This window comes from Perognathus longimembris, chromosome 3 (assembly GCF_023159225.1).
Source record: "Perognathus longimembris pacificus isolate PPM17 chromosome 3, ASM2315922v1, whole genome shotgun sequence".
Classification (NCBI taxonomy): Eukaryota; Metazoa; Chordata; class Mammalia; order Rodentia; family Heteromyidae; genus Perognathus; species Perognathus longimembris.
Window position 1 is genome coordinate 24,623,598 of NC_063163.1, and position 18,102 is coordinate 24,641,699.

Here is an 18,102-nt window from a genome sequence, read left to right on the forward strand (position 1 = left end):
TTTCCTGTAAACCATAAAGATATCCATCCCTTCTGACCAAATAATTCCAATCCTGAAAATTTAAGGAAATATGGGGCTGGGGATATGGCCTAGTGGCAAGAGAGTTTGCCTCGTATACATGAGGCCCTGGGTTCGATTCCCCAGCACCACATATACAGAAAACGGCCAGAAGTGGCACTGTGGCTCAAGTGGCAGAGTGCTAGCCTTGAGCAAAAGGAAGCCAGGGACAGTGCTCAGGCCCTGAGTCCAAGGCCCAGGACTGGCCAAAAAAAAAAAAAAAAAAAAGAAAATTTAAGGAAATATGTACAACATACTATGTATTCAAGGATGATCATTAGTTTGGTGATGAAAATATCACAGGTGAAATGCATATCAGTGGTTAAAAACATAATTGGGATTGAGTTGTGGAGTCTTGTTTGGCAGGAATGTTTGGGCCCAACACCAGAAAACAAAGCAAGACTGAAGTGAAATATACAAGAGATGATTCAAAACCACAGTTTTGACATGACAAAGAACTTGCATGACCTGTGAAAACATTCATAAGAAAATGCTTTGAGAAAGGGCTGGGACAGCCCTTAGTGTCTGCCCAGATACATAAGGCTGGGTTTCCATTTCCAACACAGCAAACAGGAAAGAAAAAGAAAAAGAAAAAAAAAATTTAAAGGAGAGGGTATAAGAGAAGAAAGAAGAGGAGGAGGAAGAGAAAAAGGAAGGTGTGAAAGAAAAATGCTTTATGAAAAAAAAAGCTTTATGAAAAAGCAGCATGTAGGTGTACCCACTACTTATACTCAGATAGGTAACCAAATAAGTATAGCGTGACAAAATAAAGTTTAGTTTCCCAATTTTATTTAGTATGAATAGTTTTCATTTGGGGCGTATTTACTGTTGTTATTGGTGGATTGAACTCAAGACCTTGAGCTTGCTAGAAAGGCACTATCTGCTTTTTGAAATGATTATTTTCATCTTAGGGTTTCCCTTGATATCTAGGCTAACCTAAGCTGTAATCCTCCTGTTTGTATTTCCCATGTCACTAGTTATAATAGACACATGCCACTGTGTCACTGTGTCTAGCCACTGGGCTTCCCCAGTGCATCACCATACTCAACCATTGATTGAGATGGAGTCTGGCAAACTTCTTTTTGTTTGGACTGCTCTAGAACAATCACCGGATCTGCATTCCTAGTAGTGGGATTACAGGCATGAGCCACCCAGCTAAGCTATGACATAGTGTTCAAGTGGCACAATTTTTTCAAAGAGAAACATGCACATTCTTATACATTAAAATTCCTTAAGAATTTTAACCAAATCCATTTTCTTTTTACAAAATACAAATATATGATTATCCGATATCAACATCTCATCTTATAGGTAAGATGGTATATAAAAACAAACCTGTCTCTAAAATTGTCATCTTTGTTTTGTAAAGTGTTTAATGTAGCTCTTGGATAATCCAACTATTTTACAGTAGAGTAGATTGTTGTTGTTGTTTTTTTTTTGCCAGTCCTGGCACTTGAACTCAGGGCCTGAGCACTGTCCCTGGCTTCTTTTTGCTCAAGGCTAGCATCTACCAATTGGAGCTACAACGCCACTTCTGCCTTTTCCTGTATTTGTGGTGCTGAGGAATCCAACCCAAGGCTTCATGTATGTAAGGCAAGCACTCTACCACTGGGCCACATTCTCAGCCCAGTAGAGTAAAATTTTACTGAGAACTCCAGTCTTTTAAGGTAAATTCTTTCTTTTGTTGAAAAAGAAACAAAGTTTCCAAAGGTGAGACTATATCAATCATAAAGTCTGCAATACAGGCTTTTTTAGTAACAAATACTGAAAACATAAACATTTTCACTAGGTATTTTATTAGGCTTTTCTTTTGGTGCTGCTTCTGGGGCTTGAACTCTGGGCTTGAGTCCCCAAGATTTTTTTCCCAAGGCTAGCACTCTGTCATTTGAGCCACAGCTCCACTTACTTTTTTTTTTTTTAATAATTTATTAAAGGGGCTGGGAATATGGCCTACTGGCAAGTGCTTGCCTTGTATATATGAAGCCCTAGGTTCGATTCCTCAGCACCACATATATAGAAAACAGCCAGCAGTGGCGCTGTGGCACAAGTGGCAGAGTGCTACCTTGAGCAAAAAAAAAAAAAAAAAAAAAAAAAAGAAACCAGGGACAGTGCTCAGGTGCTGAGTTCAAGGCCCAGGACTGGCAAAAAAAAAAAAAAAAAAGAATAGCTTATTAAAGATAAGAGTCTCATGGACGTTTCTACCAGGGCTGGCTCTGAACTATGATCCTCACATCTCAGCCTTCTGCTAAGATTACAGGCGTGAGCCACTGGTTCCTGGAATATTTTATAACATACCTGAGAGTGGTGTTTTTCCTACTTGGAGTGTCACTGGGGAAAAAGTGGGTGAAGAGATGGCCGAAGGACTTGTTACACTTCCCAAACTGTACCTCTTTGAACTTCCCCGAATAGGGCTAGAAGAAAATTGCCCCTATAGGAAAAGCAAGTGCAATGTATTTATATCGTTATCCTTCTAAATAGTTACACTACATGCTCTTTTGTCTTCAGAACACACTCACTAATTAGGAATTGTATATAAAAACTATCAAAAGGCATATTGGAGAAGACAACTAAGAAGACTGCTCCAAAAATTCTGAAATAGTGTATAGCGGCCACAACAGAAATGCATAGTGCTTAAGTAACCCATTACATTTCACACCAAGCACATGTCTATGAAAAATTTTTAAATAATTTATTCTATTAATGCCATTCCAGTTGTTCTACTTCATAATTTGGTAAATACCCTATGTTAGAGTTGAAGAGTCTGAATAAAAACATTTTGGTGGGCTGGAAACATGGCTTAGTGGTAGAGTGCTTGTTTAACATGCATGAAGCCCTGGGTTCCATTCCTCAGTACCACATAGCTGGAAGTGGCACTGTGGCTCAAGTGGCAGAGTGCTGGCCTTGAGCAAAAGAAACTCAGGGTCAGCATCCAGGCCTTGGGTTCAAGCCCCAGGACTGGCAAAAACAAACAACCAAAAAGAAAACCATTTTGGTGATCAATGAGACTATATAAGCTGGCTTAACATTCATGATGTATAATCCCCAAAAATTATTCCCATTCAGTGCAATCTAAGCATCTAGAGCCAAGTACACAGAGAACACACAGAGCCACCACTTGTAGAATACTTCTTACTGAGCTAGGTGTCTGCACGGGGCTCCTGCACTGCACAGGAGATACATCTACTGCATAAAACACCTCAAGTGATGCTTGAGCACTGCTCTGAGGACTCCTGGGAGAAGCCGAAGGCAAGGAGTCAGAGATGCTCCCGTTGCCATCTAAAAAAAGCTTTCTTCTGAGAGATGAAGAACTGAGGTTTCCAGGAGACTGATCGACAAATTCATCAGTTCTGAAGTAGTCACCTGTATTAAACAATAGCAGAAAAAAATTGAGTTGTTTTGAAAAGCAAATTTTTGTTGTTCCTGATGCTAATGATTTTTTTTTTTTTTTTTTTTTTGCTAATGCTCTTTGATGCAAGGGCTAGATATGTAGCCCAGGCTGACCTTTTTTTTTTGGCCAGTCCTAGGCCGTGAACTCAGGGCCTGAGCACTGCCCTGGCTTCTTTTTTGCTCAAGGCTAGCACTCTGCCGCTTGAGCCACAGCGCCACTTCTGGCCATTTTCTGTATATGTGGTGCTGAGGAATCGAGCCCAGGGCCTCATGTATACGAGGCAAGCACTCTTGCCACTAGGCCATATTCCCAGCCCAAGCCCAGGCTGATCTTAAACTCATGATCCTGCTGCCTTAGCTTCTAGAGTGCTAGTAGCCAGCTGTGTTACCTAATTCTTTATAAAACAGCACGTTGAAACCACGTTTAATTTTTTTTTCAAAACAGAAGGCAAAGTTTAATTGTGTATGTAAGTGAAAATCTCATATTATCCCTTACTGGAGTGGTTCTTTGTTACTATTATACTAATATGCTAATAGTTATGCTTATAATAAGATGTTTATAGTTTATGCATAGGAACCATATAAACTTCATTGTCCATGGCTAATTTAGGCTGCGTTCAAGAAAAAAGATTCAGGATGGTTTCCCCACTTAAGAGAAGGCGTCACCACAAAGTCCCATTTACAAAAAGCCAACAAAACAAAATCTCTAAGTTATGAAAAGCTTAAGAAACATAATATTTACCTAATAAATTTTCTAAATTAAAATCCACAGGAAGAGACAGCAATGTCTGACAAGCAGCTGGAAGCAAGCAAGTGATAAAAAAAAAATGGGTAAAATCAATGAGAGCACATGAAGCACAATTCTGCACATACTTCTCAACCCACTACTGCTAGACCACATGATGGTCTAGCAAATGGAATTACTCCATTTACACATTTATTAGACACCACACATTTCTAGTTTCCTCCCCAGTCTAGTTTCTACCAGTCAGTGGAAAGGTGTTAATAGTAAAGGTTAACTCCTAGCTGTGGGGCTGGCATTTGGAAATGAGAAGAAAGCCAGCCTCTACTTAGGAGAGATTTCCTATATTAACAAACTTTCAAAGGAATGTTTTGTAAAACCAGAAGCCAGTTCACACTTTGCACAAAAAAGAACATGCTACTGCTGTTTCTAAAACATGGCTGAATATGTCTGTTTTAACATTCTCTTTTAAAAATGAGCTCTCAGTTATTATAGATTACTCACACAAAAAGGAAAGAATTTCAGTTCCCAAGTATCATGTGACTATAAGAACTAGGTTCGAATCAAATATAGATTAATATTCAGTAGATTCCATTTCAGATTGAGTTCATACTCACTGTTGCATTTCTCAATATGAGGGCTCAGCTTTTTTCCAGCGGGAGAGTCACTATTTATGTTAATACCTATAGAACATTTTAAGTGGAAAAAATCATGGGTAAAAAAACAGTACACACTAGTCTTTATGAATAATGTCTGCATTCTAAGCATGCATTCTAATATCTTTTAGGTTATTTTTTTCAACTTTAAAGTACAAAGATAACTCTCATAACAAATAAGGATGTGTCAAATAATCTTTTTTCAATTTTGAAAAAGGAAAATAATAATTATACACATTTCCAGTAAATGTTATGGCGTATACATTGTGGAATCAGCAAATAAGGCCAATTTACTATCTTATCACGTCACATACTGCTACGTGTTAAGAATATTTGAAAACTACTTTTAGCAATTTTGAAATAAACACTGCTGCACAACAATCCACTATAACTTAGTTGTACAGTCCAAATGAAACCTCATTCCTTTTCATCACCAGTGCCCTCCTCCCTCACTTTCTACTTCTTTGAGTTTGATTATGTAGATTCCACATATAAGTAAGATTGTATGTTTTCTGTCTGTGTTTGTGTTATTTCACTTTTAGAGTCCTCTAGATTCATCCAAGTTGTCACAAATCACGAAATTCCCTTTCATTTTAAAGGGAGAATAACATTCCCTGTGAATATATACCACAGGTGTTTGTTATTCCTCCCATGTTGATGGACACTTAGTTGATTCCACCTGTAGGCTACTGAGGGCACTGCTGCCCTGAACATGGGAACAGAGACACAATAATTTAGATCCATACACCCAAGTGGTATTGCATGGGAAGCATGGTTTATTTTTTTATTTTTTATTTTGGAAGCATGGTTTAAATGAAGCCGTAATTCTTTCCATGTCAGCCTGAAAGCTAAGGGCTCCATCTCAGCTATTCCCAGTGTCTCCCAACAACCTTCGAGTATGTCAAGTTTCATAAAATGAGTTCATATAAAATGGGTTAAATCTCAGATTATTTCGACAAGGCCTGAAAATTGGTCAATAGAATTATGCTGTTTTCTTAAGTCAAAAATATAACCACAATTTTATTTTTGTTTTAGGCTTTCTTTTTTGGAAGTCCTGGGGCTTGGACTCAGGGCCTGAGCACTGTCCCTGGCTTCTTTTTGCTCAAGGCTAGCACTCTACCTCCTGAGCCACAGCGCCACTTCCAGCCTTTTGTTTATGTGGTGCTGAGGAATCCAACCCAGGGCTTCATGGATACAAGACAAGCACTTGACCACTATGTCATATTCCCAGCCCCCACAATGTTTTTAAGTATGCGGTTTTACAAAAATTACTAGCTTAAGAAAACTGAACGGTAATAAATAGAAGCAAAAGAAAAAGAATTTAAAAACCCACCAAAAACTAGAAATAAAATGACAAAAGAGTCTTGTCTAGGATTACTTGGTTTAACAGCACCAGAACGAGTGAGGGAGTATGTGGGTACACCAATGACTTCAAGTCCTCTATTAAATAAATACCAACAGGACAGGTAAAAAATAAAATGAAAACTAACAATTTATATTCTGATGTTATGGTCACTGAGTAATGTGAGTTTCTTTCAGTAATCAAAGCTCTCTTCTGCCTGAAATCCTATGATAGTTTTAGGATGAAGCCTACATATTTTATGTCTTAGTAAGCCCTTCAAACCCTAATCCATTTTCTAGCACAATTGTCTTTCAGATACACATAATTTATCTGAGAGAACCTTACAAAAAACAACATTTTCCACATCTAGGAATTGCCTTAGCTTCCAGTCCCTGAATTTAGCTAGTTCAGGATTAAACTTAAAATTCTAACAATCAGAATGCCTCCAGGTATATAGCCACATTACCATAATGCTTTTTCATTTTATTTCCTGAAGAGGACTTCTTTGGGAAGCTCAAGTTTAAGACTCCAGTCAAATACGTAAAAAAATCCAATAAATTTGATTATACCAAAATGAGGATTTCTTTTCCATCAAGGATATAAAAAACGAACATTATAGATATGACTAGAGGAGAAAGAGATTTGAGCTGTTTAAAACCAATATAACTGCAATATATAAGGTATCTCAGATATTTTGTTGTTGTTCTTTCTTGGGTTGGGTTTTTTTTTTTTTTGGGGGGGGGTGTTAGTTGTAGAGCCTAAACTTAGGGCCTGGGTACTTGTCTATGAGTCTTTGTGCTCAAGGCTAGCACTCTACTTCTTGAGCTACAGCACCACTTTCAGTTTTTGAGTGGTTAATTGGAGATAAGAGTCTCACAGGTACTTTTCTGTCCACGCCAGCTTTGAATTATGATCCTCAGACCTCAGCCTCTTGGGTAACTAGGATTACAGCATAAGCCACAGTGCCTGGCTTTTTTTTTTTTTTTTCCTCCTATGTTGAGACTTGAATCCAGCAGGCCACTATATACTCAAGGCAAGAATCTGATCCAGGTTGTACAGTTTTCACCCTCTCTATAACTTGGGTAAGTACTCTTTATAAAATGAGGTTTTCTCATCTGCAAAATGGGGTCAGTAACTGTACCAACCTCGTATGAGTTTTAAAGAATTACTGAAAGCAATTGTCTTGACAGAAAAAGTGCCTAAACATTTTATTTATTATTAAAGTGTTTTTTGTTTTTTTTGATAATCACTCCCTCTTAACCTGGGAGCATAACTGATGGATGCTAGACAAAAGAGTGGGTAACTCCAAAGCAGTGATACACACACACACACACACACACACACACACACACATACCAGTGTGTGTGGCTCACAACTGGAAGGACAGTGAAAGCAAATGGAAGATGAGCAGTGGCCAGAAGACACATTTCAAGGGCCAATGACACCTTCGATTTCCCTATAATTTAGTATTTAAACAGCTAGAATACACTTTCCCAAAGGTCATTATTAATGTTCACAGTGGTCATGAAGAAAAAAATAGAATGGTGTACACACACACACACACACACACACGGACGGTAGGTAACATATTTAATCCTTTTGATCTTGAGTTAAATTCTGATATCCAATTTAATTTTAAGCAAACTCCTTACCAAAACAGATACATTGGCACTTTATTATGTTGCTTTACATTCACTAAAACTTAACATTTTTCTTTTGTAATTTTATTATTTCTCTTGATGTAACTCATACAATTCTTAGCACTCACATTTACCGCAATGATAGTCTGAAAGTTGTTTCCCGTCATGGTCAGTCCAAGGAGATGGGACGATGACATCTTTAGTGAAAAACTAGGAAAATTAAAAGTCATACAATCAGGCATATACATCCACCAAAATTCAAAAGGGAACTTCTATTTTTCAAATAGCCATCAATCACGTCATATTATGATTTTAGTTCAAGAGTTTTTTTTGTGTGTGCTTGTCTTGACACTTGAACTCAGGACCTGGGCACTGCTCCTGAACTTTGTTGCCCAAAGCTAGTGCTCTACCACTTGAGCCACAGCTCTACTTTCACCTTTTTTGGTGCATAACTGGAGATAGGAGTCTCATGGGCTTTCTTGAGCCTGGGCTGGCTAAGAATCATGATCCTCAAATCTCAGTTTCCTGAGTAGCTAGGATTACAGATATGAGCCACCAGCTCCCAACTTAGTTCCAGGTTTTAATTTTTAAAAATATTAATGACTAAAGTACATAAAAAGAGAAAGTAATACTTAAAACCAACCACTTACATTCAAAATTTCTAAGTTAAGTTTACTCATAGAGAAATTAATCAACCATAAAGAGAATTAATCATAGAGAAGTTATTTTAAATTTTTTGGACTGTTTGAAGTTGGTCATGACAAAGAAAAGATCAAAAGGGAAGGAGTCAAAGATAGAGAAGTACACAACTCAATCTAAATCTTGTGTTGAAGCTAGCTTGTACTGGATCTGGTCATTAACACTTCCCAAATTTTATGTAACAACTGTTAAAGCCAGTTATAAAAATAAACTTATGAAATATATTACAAACATTCAAATTTCAGTTGCTGACTATTTCACTACATTTTCCAGCATCTTTACACCTCTGTGGTGGAATTCCTATACATTCTGATCTGTAATTCTACTTTTCCCATTCAGTTAGGTGACATCAATAGCTTGAAATTAGCTATGGCTAGAGTATTTACACTATGTATAGCAACTGTCCCCACAAGCCTTACTCTTACAAAAGAAGACAGCTAGTTGTTAATCATTTAAGTATAAACATTTGTGCGTTGTTTTAAGTATTAAATATTTGAGTATAGTTCTAGCCAGTATACTCAAATGGAGATAGAACATTTGGATACATTTCTTATTTCATTCCCAATGCAGCAATTTCCTTTCCCTGTGTTTTAAGGGCACAATATTTTACTTTTCAAGATATGATAAAGAATTAACTTCCTTTTTTTGGGGGGGGGGGCAATCCTGGAGCTTGAACTCAGAGCCTGAGCACTATCCCTGGCTTCTTTTTGCTCAAGGCTAGCACTCTGCCACTTAAGCCACAGCGCCACTTCTGGCCGTTTTCTATATATGTGGTGCTGGGGAATCGAACCCAGAGCTTCATGCATACGAGGCAAGCACTCTTGCCACTAGGCCATATTCCCAACCCTTTAATTTCCTTAACTACCTCTTAGTGTATGAGGAAAAGATCTAAAAGAAAAGGGAATGGGAAAGATTTGATATAAACAACTCATGCACACACACAATAAAAGTTAGAAAAGTCCCAAAGTCAAAATTAAGGAAATAAAAATTTAAGTAAGATGTTACTTGAAATAACAAAAGCATAAATCTTAAAATAAGTGATAGCTATTAGTACTGCAGATTAAAAAATGCACAATATTAAAATGAACCAGGAGTGCAAACTGGTGCAGTGCCTTTGGAGGGCATTAGGGTAATATTTATAAAAACTGAAAATCCACAAAGCCTCGGGCTCAGCTCCATTGCCAGCACACAAAATACAGAGATCAACATGGGCCAGGGCTATTGCATTGCTACTGGCAAAGAAACCCCCGCCAAAACACAAAAATCTTTATGTGTACCTAAAAATATCTAAAAAAGATTACTGAGCAAAAGGAAAGCCAAATATACCTAAGGGAAGAGGTGGGTAGAGTGGGGGAATCGGGATAAAGAGCAAACTTGCCAGGGCATAGCATCTTTCTGGGGGGGGGGGGGGGGAAAGACAGATAATCCTTGTACTCAATGAGAGAGTATTTGGCAATCAAAAACACAAAAAGTGGGGTTGGAGGCATGGATCAGATGGTATAGCACCAGTTGATAAGTGAGAGTGTCAGATAATGAGTTTGAGTCCCAGTCTCAGGGGAGGGAAAAGGCAAAAAGTGAAAAATTTAGTTTAATATGTTTACTAAAAACCTATACAAAACAAAAAGCTTACATTTATGCTTTACTAATATGACCTTTTTTTACTTCATGATCTATATTGTTTTAAATAGTCCATGGATTAACAACAAAAGACTCAACAATTACCTATGTTAATCTAGATTTTTGGCCTGTAAGAATTCAACTTTGCTTACATAAACTCCAACTTCAAGTGGAATTTTGTGCAAGCCATACTCTGAAGTCACAGAGAAGACAAAGTTTATCAGGCCCTAAGCATGAAAAGATGACAGTGGCACAATATTGGTGAAAAAAGTCATGGGAAGAGAAGCACTAGACAATAGTTGCCATAATATAGGAGTGCTAAGAGAGGTGTACCAAGATAACTGAACATCATTGGTCTGACAAAGGCACAGAAGGATACTTAACATAGAGAGGGAAACAGACTCATGGGGAAACAGACAGGAAGTACTTGGAGAAAGATTTCCTAAAAGAGGTGACACAGAGGCAGAATTAATCCTTAACTGGCTTTATCATACATCAGTCATAGTGTTAAGTTACCTCTTCAATGGCTTTTTGTCTTTTGTCTTCCACATCTTTATCTATTCTATACAGAGATAAAGAAGAAAAATAACCAGGCTATTACTTCAGCTTATTTAACAGTTCAAATAATAACCTTTCAAAGAAAAATTTCCCTCCATTGCAAACTGACAACTGTTAAGCTCACTTTAAAAGAAAAATTGGCATTTAGTTAATGGCAGTATTCTGCGATTCAGTGTGTAGCTATCAGGCTTACTTCCCTTCCTTCTATTCAAAGTTTGAATGAAATTTCTTTTTAAAGGTTTCTATTGATTTAAATTACTGTCAGCAAAACAAATTTCAATAACGTCTGTTCCATAATCAATGGAAATGAAGAAATATTTCATTTGACATAAATCTAAAAATTGTCCAAATTCTCTCTCTGAAGTTAAAGCAAGTTTATTATAGTGGTAATTTTAGGATAAACTTTTACTCTGAAATGGAAGAAAAACTATCATCTTTACGGTTATGGATAAATAGCAAAAACAGTGATTCAGACATAAAACAGCATTTTGTGCATATTCTTTAACTTTGATACAGTAAGGGATTACAGTATCATAAATTCCTCAGCTATTACATTTAGAAAAAAGAAATTAGGTCTAAAGACAAGGCCTAAGCTTGCTAATATCTCAGCAGTTAGCCTTCAAGGCCAGAATGATTGTAGTTCATTCAGAAATTGGCATAATCTTTTTTTTTTGGCCAGTCCTGGGGCTTGGACTCAGGGCCTGAGCATTGTCCCTGGCTTATTTTTGCTCAAGGCTAGCACTCTGCCACTTAAGCCACAGAACCACTTCTGGCCGTTTTCTATATATGTGGTGCCAGGGAATCGAACCCAGGGCTTCATGTATACAAGGCAAGCTCTCTTGCCACTAGGCTATATTCCCAGCCCTAGCATACATTTTTTTTTTTTTTTTTTTTTTTGCCAGTCCTAGGCAGTGAACTCAGGGCCTGAGCACTGTCCTTGGCTTCTTTTTTGCTCAAGGCTAGCACTCTGCCACTTGAGCCACAGCGCCACTTCTGGCCATTTTCTGTATATGTGGTGCTGAGGAATCGAACCCAGGGCCTCATGTATACGAGGCAAGCACTCTTGCCACTAGGCCATATTCCCAGCCCCAAAAGTTTTTTGTTTTGTTTTGTTTTGTTTTGTTTTTTTGGCCAGTCCTGGGGCTTGGACTCTGGGCCTGAGCACTGTCCCTGGCTTCTTTTTGCTCAAGGCTAGTACTCTGCCACTTGAGCCACAGCGCCACTTCTGGCCATTTTCTGTAGATGTGGTGCTGGGGAATTGAACCCAGGGCCTCATGTATACGAGGCAAGCACTCTTGCCACTAGGCCATATCCCCAGCCCCCTAGCATACATTTTTAAAAGAATAATTTTAATAACTTTTTTCTCTCAGATACTATTTGTGCATTTATTTGTTCCTGGCTTACCAAAGGTTATATGAAAATATACACATTTCAGAAATTGAAATCGTGGCTTTCTCAAGTAAAAGAATTAGGATGAAATAAACTATGGTGATAATCCATGTATCTCAGCTGGTATGATAGCCATTTTGAGGATATAACTCAGTTCTCTTTACCTGATCATGGTCATAATCAGATCAAAATGACACTGCATAACTGTCTTGGCATATGTAAGTACTAACCTAGCTTTGCCCTACTTAGAAACTTCCCACTAGTTCATCAGAGGGACTTCAAGAATGTAAATTTTCAAATGATGATTGAAAGTAGTAAAAATCAGGTAGCCAAGTACTGTAGAGCCAGATGAGAAGTCCTAAGAAGTCAGAGTACCTGGACCAGCATATCACTGAACCACACTGAAATGCAAGGGTAACATGTGACCTGAGTGTTGGTGCCTGGGAAGAGGGAGAGAAAACTTTCAAGAGTAGTCACCACCTGTGTGGGCATGACTCATTTGTTCATGCCAGTAAGTATTTTACACTTCTCATTCTCTGTGTGTGCATGACAAGGAAGGGAAAAACTGAAGTGGGTAGTTCTGAGTAGTTAAATTAAAAGCCACTGCTTTTTTTCTAAGGATGAATCAACACATGAAGAGTATTTCCACTATCCTCAGCAGAATTCATAAACATTCATTGAATTACTTGAGTAAATTAGTATTATTTACTCCATTCTCTGTGACAAAACTATTTACTGAAATACACTAAGATTCTCTTTAAAAACATATGGGGGAAGAATTACCTGTGATGGCGTACATCTGTAATCTACTCAGGAGGCAAAGACCAGGAGGATCTTGATGGGGCTACACTGAGCAAAAAAGTTAGTGGAACATCACCTCAAAAATAAGCCAGTCAGGTGCCAGTGGCTCATGCTTGTGAATGGTACTCAGGAGGCTGAGATCTGAGAATTGGGGTTCAAAACCAGCGCAGGCAAGCAGTTGAAACTTTTTTCTCTAATTAACCACCAAAGAGCCAGAAGTGGAGCTGTGCCTCAAGTGGTAGACTGCTAGTCTTGAGGAAAAAAGCTAAGAGGCAGAGTTCAGAGTCTGAATTCAAGCCTCAGTACCAGCACAGTAAATAAATAAAGCCAGGTACAGTGATCCTAGCTTACTGGAGAGGTAAAAGTAGGTGGCTCGTTGTCCACGGCTGAGCAAGTTACAAACATAAGGCCCTATCTAAAAATAAAAACAGTAAATACATACAGGTGTTGTGATGAAGCAGGAGGCCCTCAGCTCAAGTCCCAGTATTAGGGGCAGATGAGAAGACAGCCGGTCAATGCATAATTTATTATAAGTGAAGACAAGTTCGGTTTATCTATCAGTTCTTTGGGGCAGAAATAATATTATACAATATAATATACTTTTCAGTGTTCTTGTTTCTCACAGTGCTTCATAATACTCAGTAAATGCCTCTTCACAGCTGGGTGAACAGGTGACCGTGATTCACCATATTGTAGCAATAAGCAAAATGACAAAACGTATAGCTTGGGAGACAAAAAAATGATTAGCACTGGCTTTTTTGCTTTTAGATAAACAGATTTTATCTTCTCTCTTGAAGCTGTAACTTAAATTTGACTTAAAATCTTATGCTTTATCTCCATTCAATTCCACTCCTATAATTAATCATCAAGTTAGCAAAGAAAAGATGGAATAGAAGTCAGGAAAGTATTTGTAAGAACATACACACATGCACGCATCTGTGTGTGAATGAATTCAAACGTCATAGGGGAAAAGATCCTGCTGTTTCACACTGACAACACCTCTACTTCAGGACAGAAAATTAAAAGCTGGTCATGCCATGCATTTGATTCTTTTCAAATATTAAAAAAAAATACTAAAACAATAGGCCTCAAGTTGTAAATAGTATCACCTATAATGTATAATCAAATGCTAGCTAGTTCTGGTCCCCTAAGGAAGTCCATGTTCTAATCTAGGCCACAAGCTTAGATCACGAAGATCACTATTTGAAGCCAGTCAGGGCAGAGAAGTCCACAGAACTATATCTCTAAACTAATCAGCAAAAAGCACAGCAGCTAAATGGCAGAGGGCCAGCTGAGCATGTGGGAAACCCTGAGTTCAAGTCCAAGTACTGGAAGAAAAAAATTACATCGGGCCTCACTCAATCAAAGCAGTACAACGTGTGAGGAACATCAGTACCTTGAAATTCACACTATCTATCAATAAAAAAGTTAAAACTATGTAGATATTATACAGAATTCAAGGAAGTATAATTCAAATGACTAGATGATATCTAAAAAGTTCTCTGCTGCTAATGAATCTTCTTCGAGCCAATGTGTCATAACAGGTAAAGGAGATTCTAGGCTTTCCCTAACATAGAATCTTGCTTTTTCCTCAAACACCAACACCGAAACCAAAAGATATAAATAAGAACAAGTCAGAAGTCACACAATGGAAAAAGGTACCGATTCTAAAATGTCCTTTCTCTCCCCAAGTACTGGGGAGCTGTTTCATAAGCAACAGATGGAGCTTATCTCTCAGAAAAAGATTTCTACCTAGATCTGGAAAGATTATCCAGAGAATTTTCAAGATATAGTTCTTTGAACTCACTCATTGAGATAGGAAAAAAAAATCCACATTTATTTTTCTCCTCAGTATTTTAAATATCCAAATATTCAATTTTTACAATTTCCTGAATTTCTTCATTTAACTACATTTAGTTACAGAAAAGGAAAACTTACCGAGAATGACTTAAGTATGACGCTTGACGATGAATCTCTTCTGGGTCTATTTCTACAGGATTTATTACAGCTAGTTGATCAATAGACCACCTAAATTCCCCTGGAGTCTTAGCAAAAGAAAGTGAGCTTATAAGTAAAAACAAACTAAAATAATTTGTCAAAATGCTAGCCAATGTCACCTTCAAAAAAACAATGTAAATGGCTATGAGAATACTTAATTCTAAAGCTTGTAATTTACTTTTGATTTTTCTACTAAAAGGCAAATGCTCATCAAATCACACTAAATCAACTATATCTCTTACAACGTCATTTGATTAAAAAATGATACACTATAAAAACTGTACAGAGTAAAATAGATATAGAAATTCCAGTTAACACTCAACAGTGGTAGGTCATGCCCATGTGAAAATAGAATCTGGGTTATTCAATTTCAGGCGCCTTTACTCTGAGAATGAATCAAAGTCAAATGAAGTACTAACTAGAAATAGTTCCAAAAAACTCATAAAATAAGAGTCCTAAAACCTTTCTAATATCCTAAAGAACACAATCTCTTTTTATCACCGTTGTATTCATCACAGCACCTATCTTCTCCTGGAAATTGCATATTTAACCGTGTCTATGCCATTAGCATGGAGGTTGGTTTTCTTAGTGGGTAGTGGTTTCTTCAGACAATGTGTCACAATGTAGTCCTGGCCTATAACTTGTTATCCTCTTCCTTCCACTTCTCTAGTGAAGGGATTATAAATTTGTGCCACCATCTGACTTTGGTATTAAATATATATAGTTGGTACTGGGGCTTGAACTCAGGGTCTCACACTCTTGCTTGGCTTTTACACTCAAAGGTGGTAATCTACCACTTAAGCCATACCTCTATTTGGAATAGCTTCTTTCAGCTAAGAATAGTTTCAATATATATTCAATATCTATATCTAGCTCTCTCTCTATCTATATTCTATGGGGGAGGATGGTGTGCTGGTCCTGGGGTTTGAATTCAAGGCCTGAGCACTGTCCCTGAGCTTTTGTGCTTAAAGTAGAGGGCTACTTCCCTCTGATTTTTTGGTGATTAATTGGAGATGAAAGTCTCATGGACTATCCTGCCCAGGCTTTGAATTGTAATCTCAGATCTCAGCCAGCCAAGTAGCTAGGATTATATGCATGAGCCACAGAGGCATGTGGGGCAGTTTCAATATTTTTAAATGGCTAAAAATCTAAATGGAGCTGGGCACTGTGGCTCATGGCTGTAATCCTAGCTACTCAGGAGGCTGAGATCTGAGGATCTCAGTTTGAAGCCAGCCCTGGCAGAAAAGTCCCTGGCTCAAGTGGTAGAGCACTAGCTTTAAGTACAAAGAGGCTCAGGAACAGCACTTAGACCCTGAGTTCAAGACCTAGGAACAGCAAAAAAAAAAAAAAAAAAAAAAAAATCCAAATGGGTATTTTTTTATGATATGAAAAATCACATAAAATTCAAATTTTAGTGTCCATAAAGCTTTATTTGGACATAGACACATTGTTTTCATCTGTGTAACCATGGCTGTTTTTTCAATACAAAGAAGATGTTTAGTACTTTAACTGTGACCCTGATGACATGTAATGCCTAGGTATTTCCTGTCAAGTTCCTAACTTAGGGACTACATAATTAGAGGACAGAACTTCTTCAAACACAATATATAGCTACACATGAAATACAGAGATCCAGATAAAATAAAAAAGCCAGATACCAGTAAGTTCCAGTGTGCCACAGAACAGCAGAGTACAGATAATAACAAATTGTGCATTTTAAAAAGTTAGGATTTTGAATATTTACACCATAAATGAAGAGCTAAGGCATTTTACCCGGATTCAAACATTACACAATACACACTTCTAGCAATATCACAGGCTATCCATAAATACGTACAGTTCTTATGTTTTTACATATCAATTAATTTGAAAACATTTAAAAAGCAGATGTTAACATCATTTTCTTGCTAACTTATTACTGTCTCAAATCACTAGGCTGAAATAAAAACAACTTAAATGGCACATTGCGTTTATATGTTCCACGATGCTCTTACTTTGTAAAAAAAATTACGTTTAAAATTATTTGTAAGTAGTGTGCTGAGTAAAAACTTACTGGTAATTTTGTGGATTTAAAAACAGAAGGACTGGCAAGGGTTTGTTCATGTAGATTAGAATAATCACTAGGACTTTCAAAAGGATTTAAAATGGGGATTCTTCCTGGAGTTTCTGGTGTTATTTGCATTAATTCTTTGACATCTCCCATAGCACAGAAAGCAAACTAAAATAAATCAGAAATATGCATATTAAAATTACAAAGTATCATAGACATTCATGTTGACAACTTAAGATATATTCAATAAATAATTTCACCAAAAGAAATTAATTCAACATCTAACCCACGGGGTCATTTCATAGTTTAACCAAAAAAAAAAAAAAGCATCACACATTTTTCTCCAGTGATCCTCAAAATCACCTTGAAAGCTAGGCAGGAAAGCTACTACCAGTAGCGCTATTGTTTGGCAGAAGATATAACAAACTCAGGGAAGTGTCTTATACCAAATAAGAGTCAACCGAATTTAAATGAATTCAGTTCTGCTTTTGAGATATTGATTAAATAGTACAGTAGGCACGAACAACTTTCCAATCCTATGATTCCTACTGGTAGTTTTTTAAACTCATTATCTCAAGGCTCTGATCATCTTTCAGGAAAACTGGTAATTCCCTCACCGAATTAAAGTTATTTAACAATTCTTCGTAGCATTGAAGTAAGAGACGAAGAAGTTAGTGCATGGCCATCGCTAGAGAAGAGTGACAGGCTTAACTGCCCTTGGCCTCTTGGATCAAGCCCTCCGCACCCATTGGAGGCTAGACTGTATTACTTTCATTCAAAGGAAGCTACAACTAGAGAACAAAATCTACTTCTGAAAAACCGAAGCACATCAGGCTTCCTCGTCTGAAGAGCAGAGAGGTCACCCCCAAAGCTGCAGAGCGCCCCTCTCCTGGCAAAGCGACCCCTTTCGCTGTTCCCATTCACCCCGAGGTGAGCAGGTAAAGCATGTCTACAGCAACTCGAGAAAAAGAGAAAAGCCCAAGAACCGTAACGAACGTACCTACAAGTGTGTACAAAAAAGAAGCCCCCCAATATCACTCCAGGGGTCACAGGAGGGGACCGGGGAGGGCACACACGACAAGCAGGCAGTCACAGACTCTTTAACTCCCCGCTTCCTCGCTACCTTCGACCAACCAGGCCACGGGGCGACTGGCCAATCACCGCTC

General features: G+C 37.8%; 1 protein-coding gene across 2 annotated transcripts in view; it reads right to left on the bottom strand.

The window, feature by feature from the left end:
* Positions 1-18,102, bottom strand: part of Bora (BORA aurora kinase A activator) — a 28,439-nt gene that overhangs the window by 9,748 nt on the left and 589 nt on the right. The window contains exons 1-9 of one of the 2 annotated variants that reach the window (XM_048341254.1): positions 17,937-18,087; positions 16,940-17,104; positions 14,827-14,933; positions 10,657-10,702; positions 7,953-8,034; positions 4,804-4,869; positions 4,187-4,243; positions 3,191-3,417; positions 2,353-2,485 (exon numbers count right to left, since the gene is read on the bottom strand). In XM_048341254.1, coding sequence (XP_048197211.1) covers positions 2,353-2,485; positions 3,191-3,417; positions 4,187-4,243; positions 4,804-4,869; positions 7,953-8,034; positions 10,657-10,702; positions 14,827-14,933; positions 16,940-17,089 — 868 coding nt within the window. In that variant the 5' untranslated portion in view covers positions 17,090-17,104; positions 17,937-18,087. Of the gene's footprint in view, positions 1-2,352; positions 2,486-3,190; positions 3,418-4,186; positions 4,244-4,803; positions 4,870-7,952; positions 8,035-10,656; positions 10,703-14,826; positions 14,934-16,939; positions 17,105-17,936; positions 18,088-18,102 lie in introns of those variants that run through there. The other variant, XM_048341255.1, reaches the window with a different exon arrangement.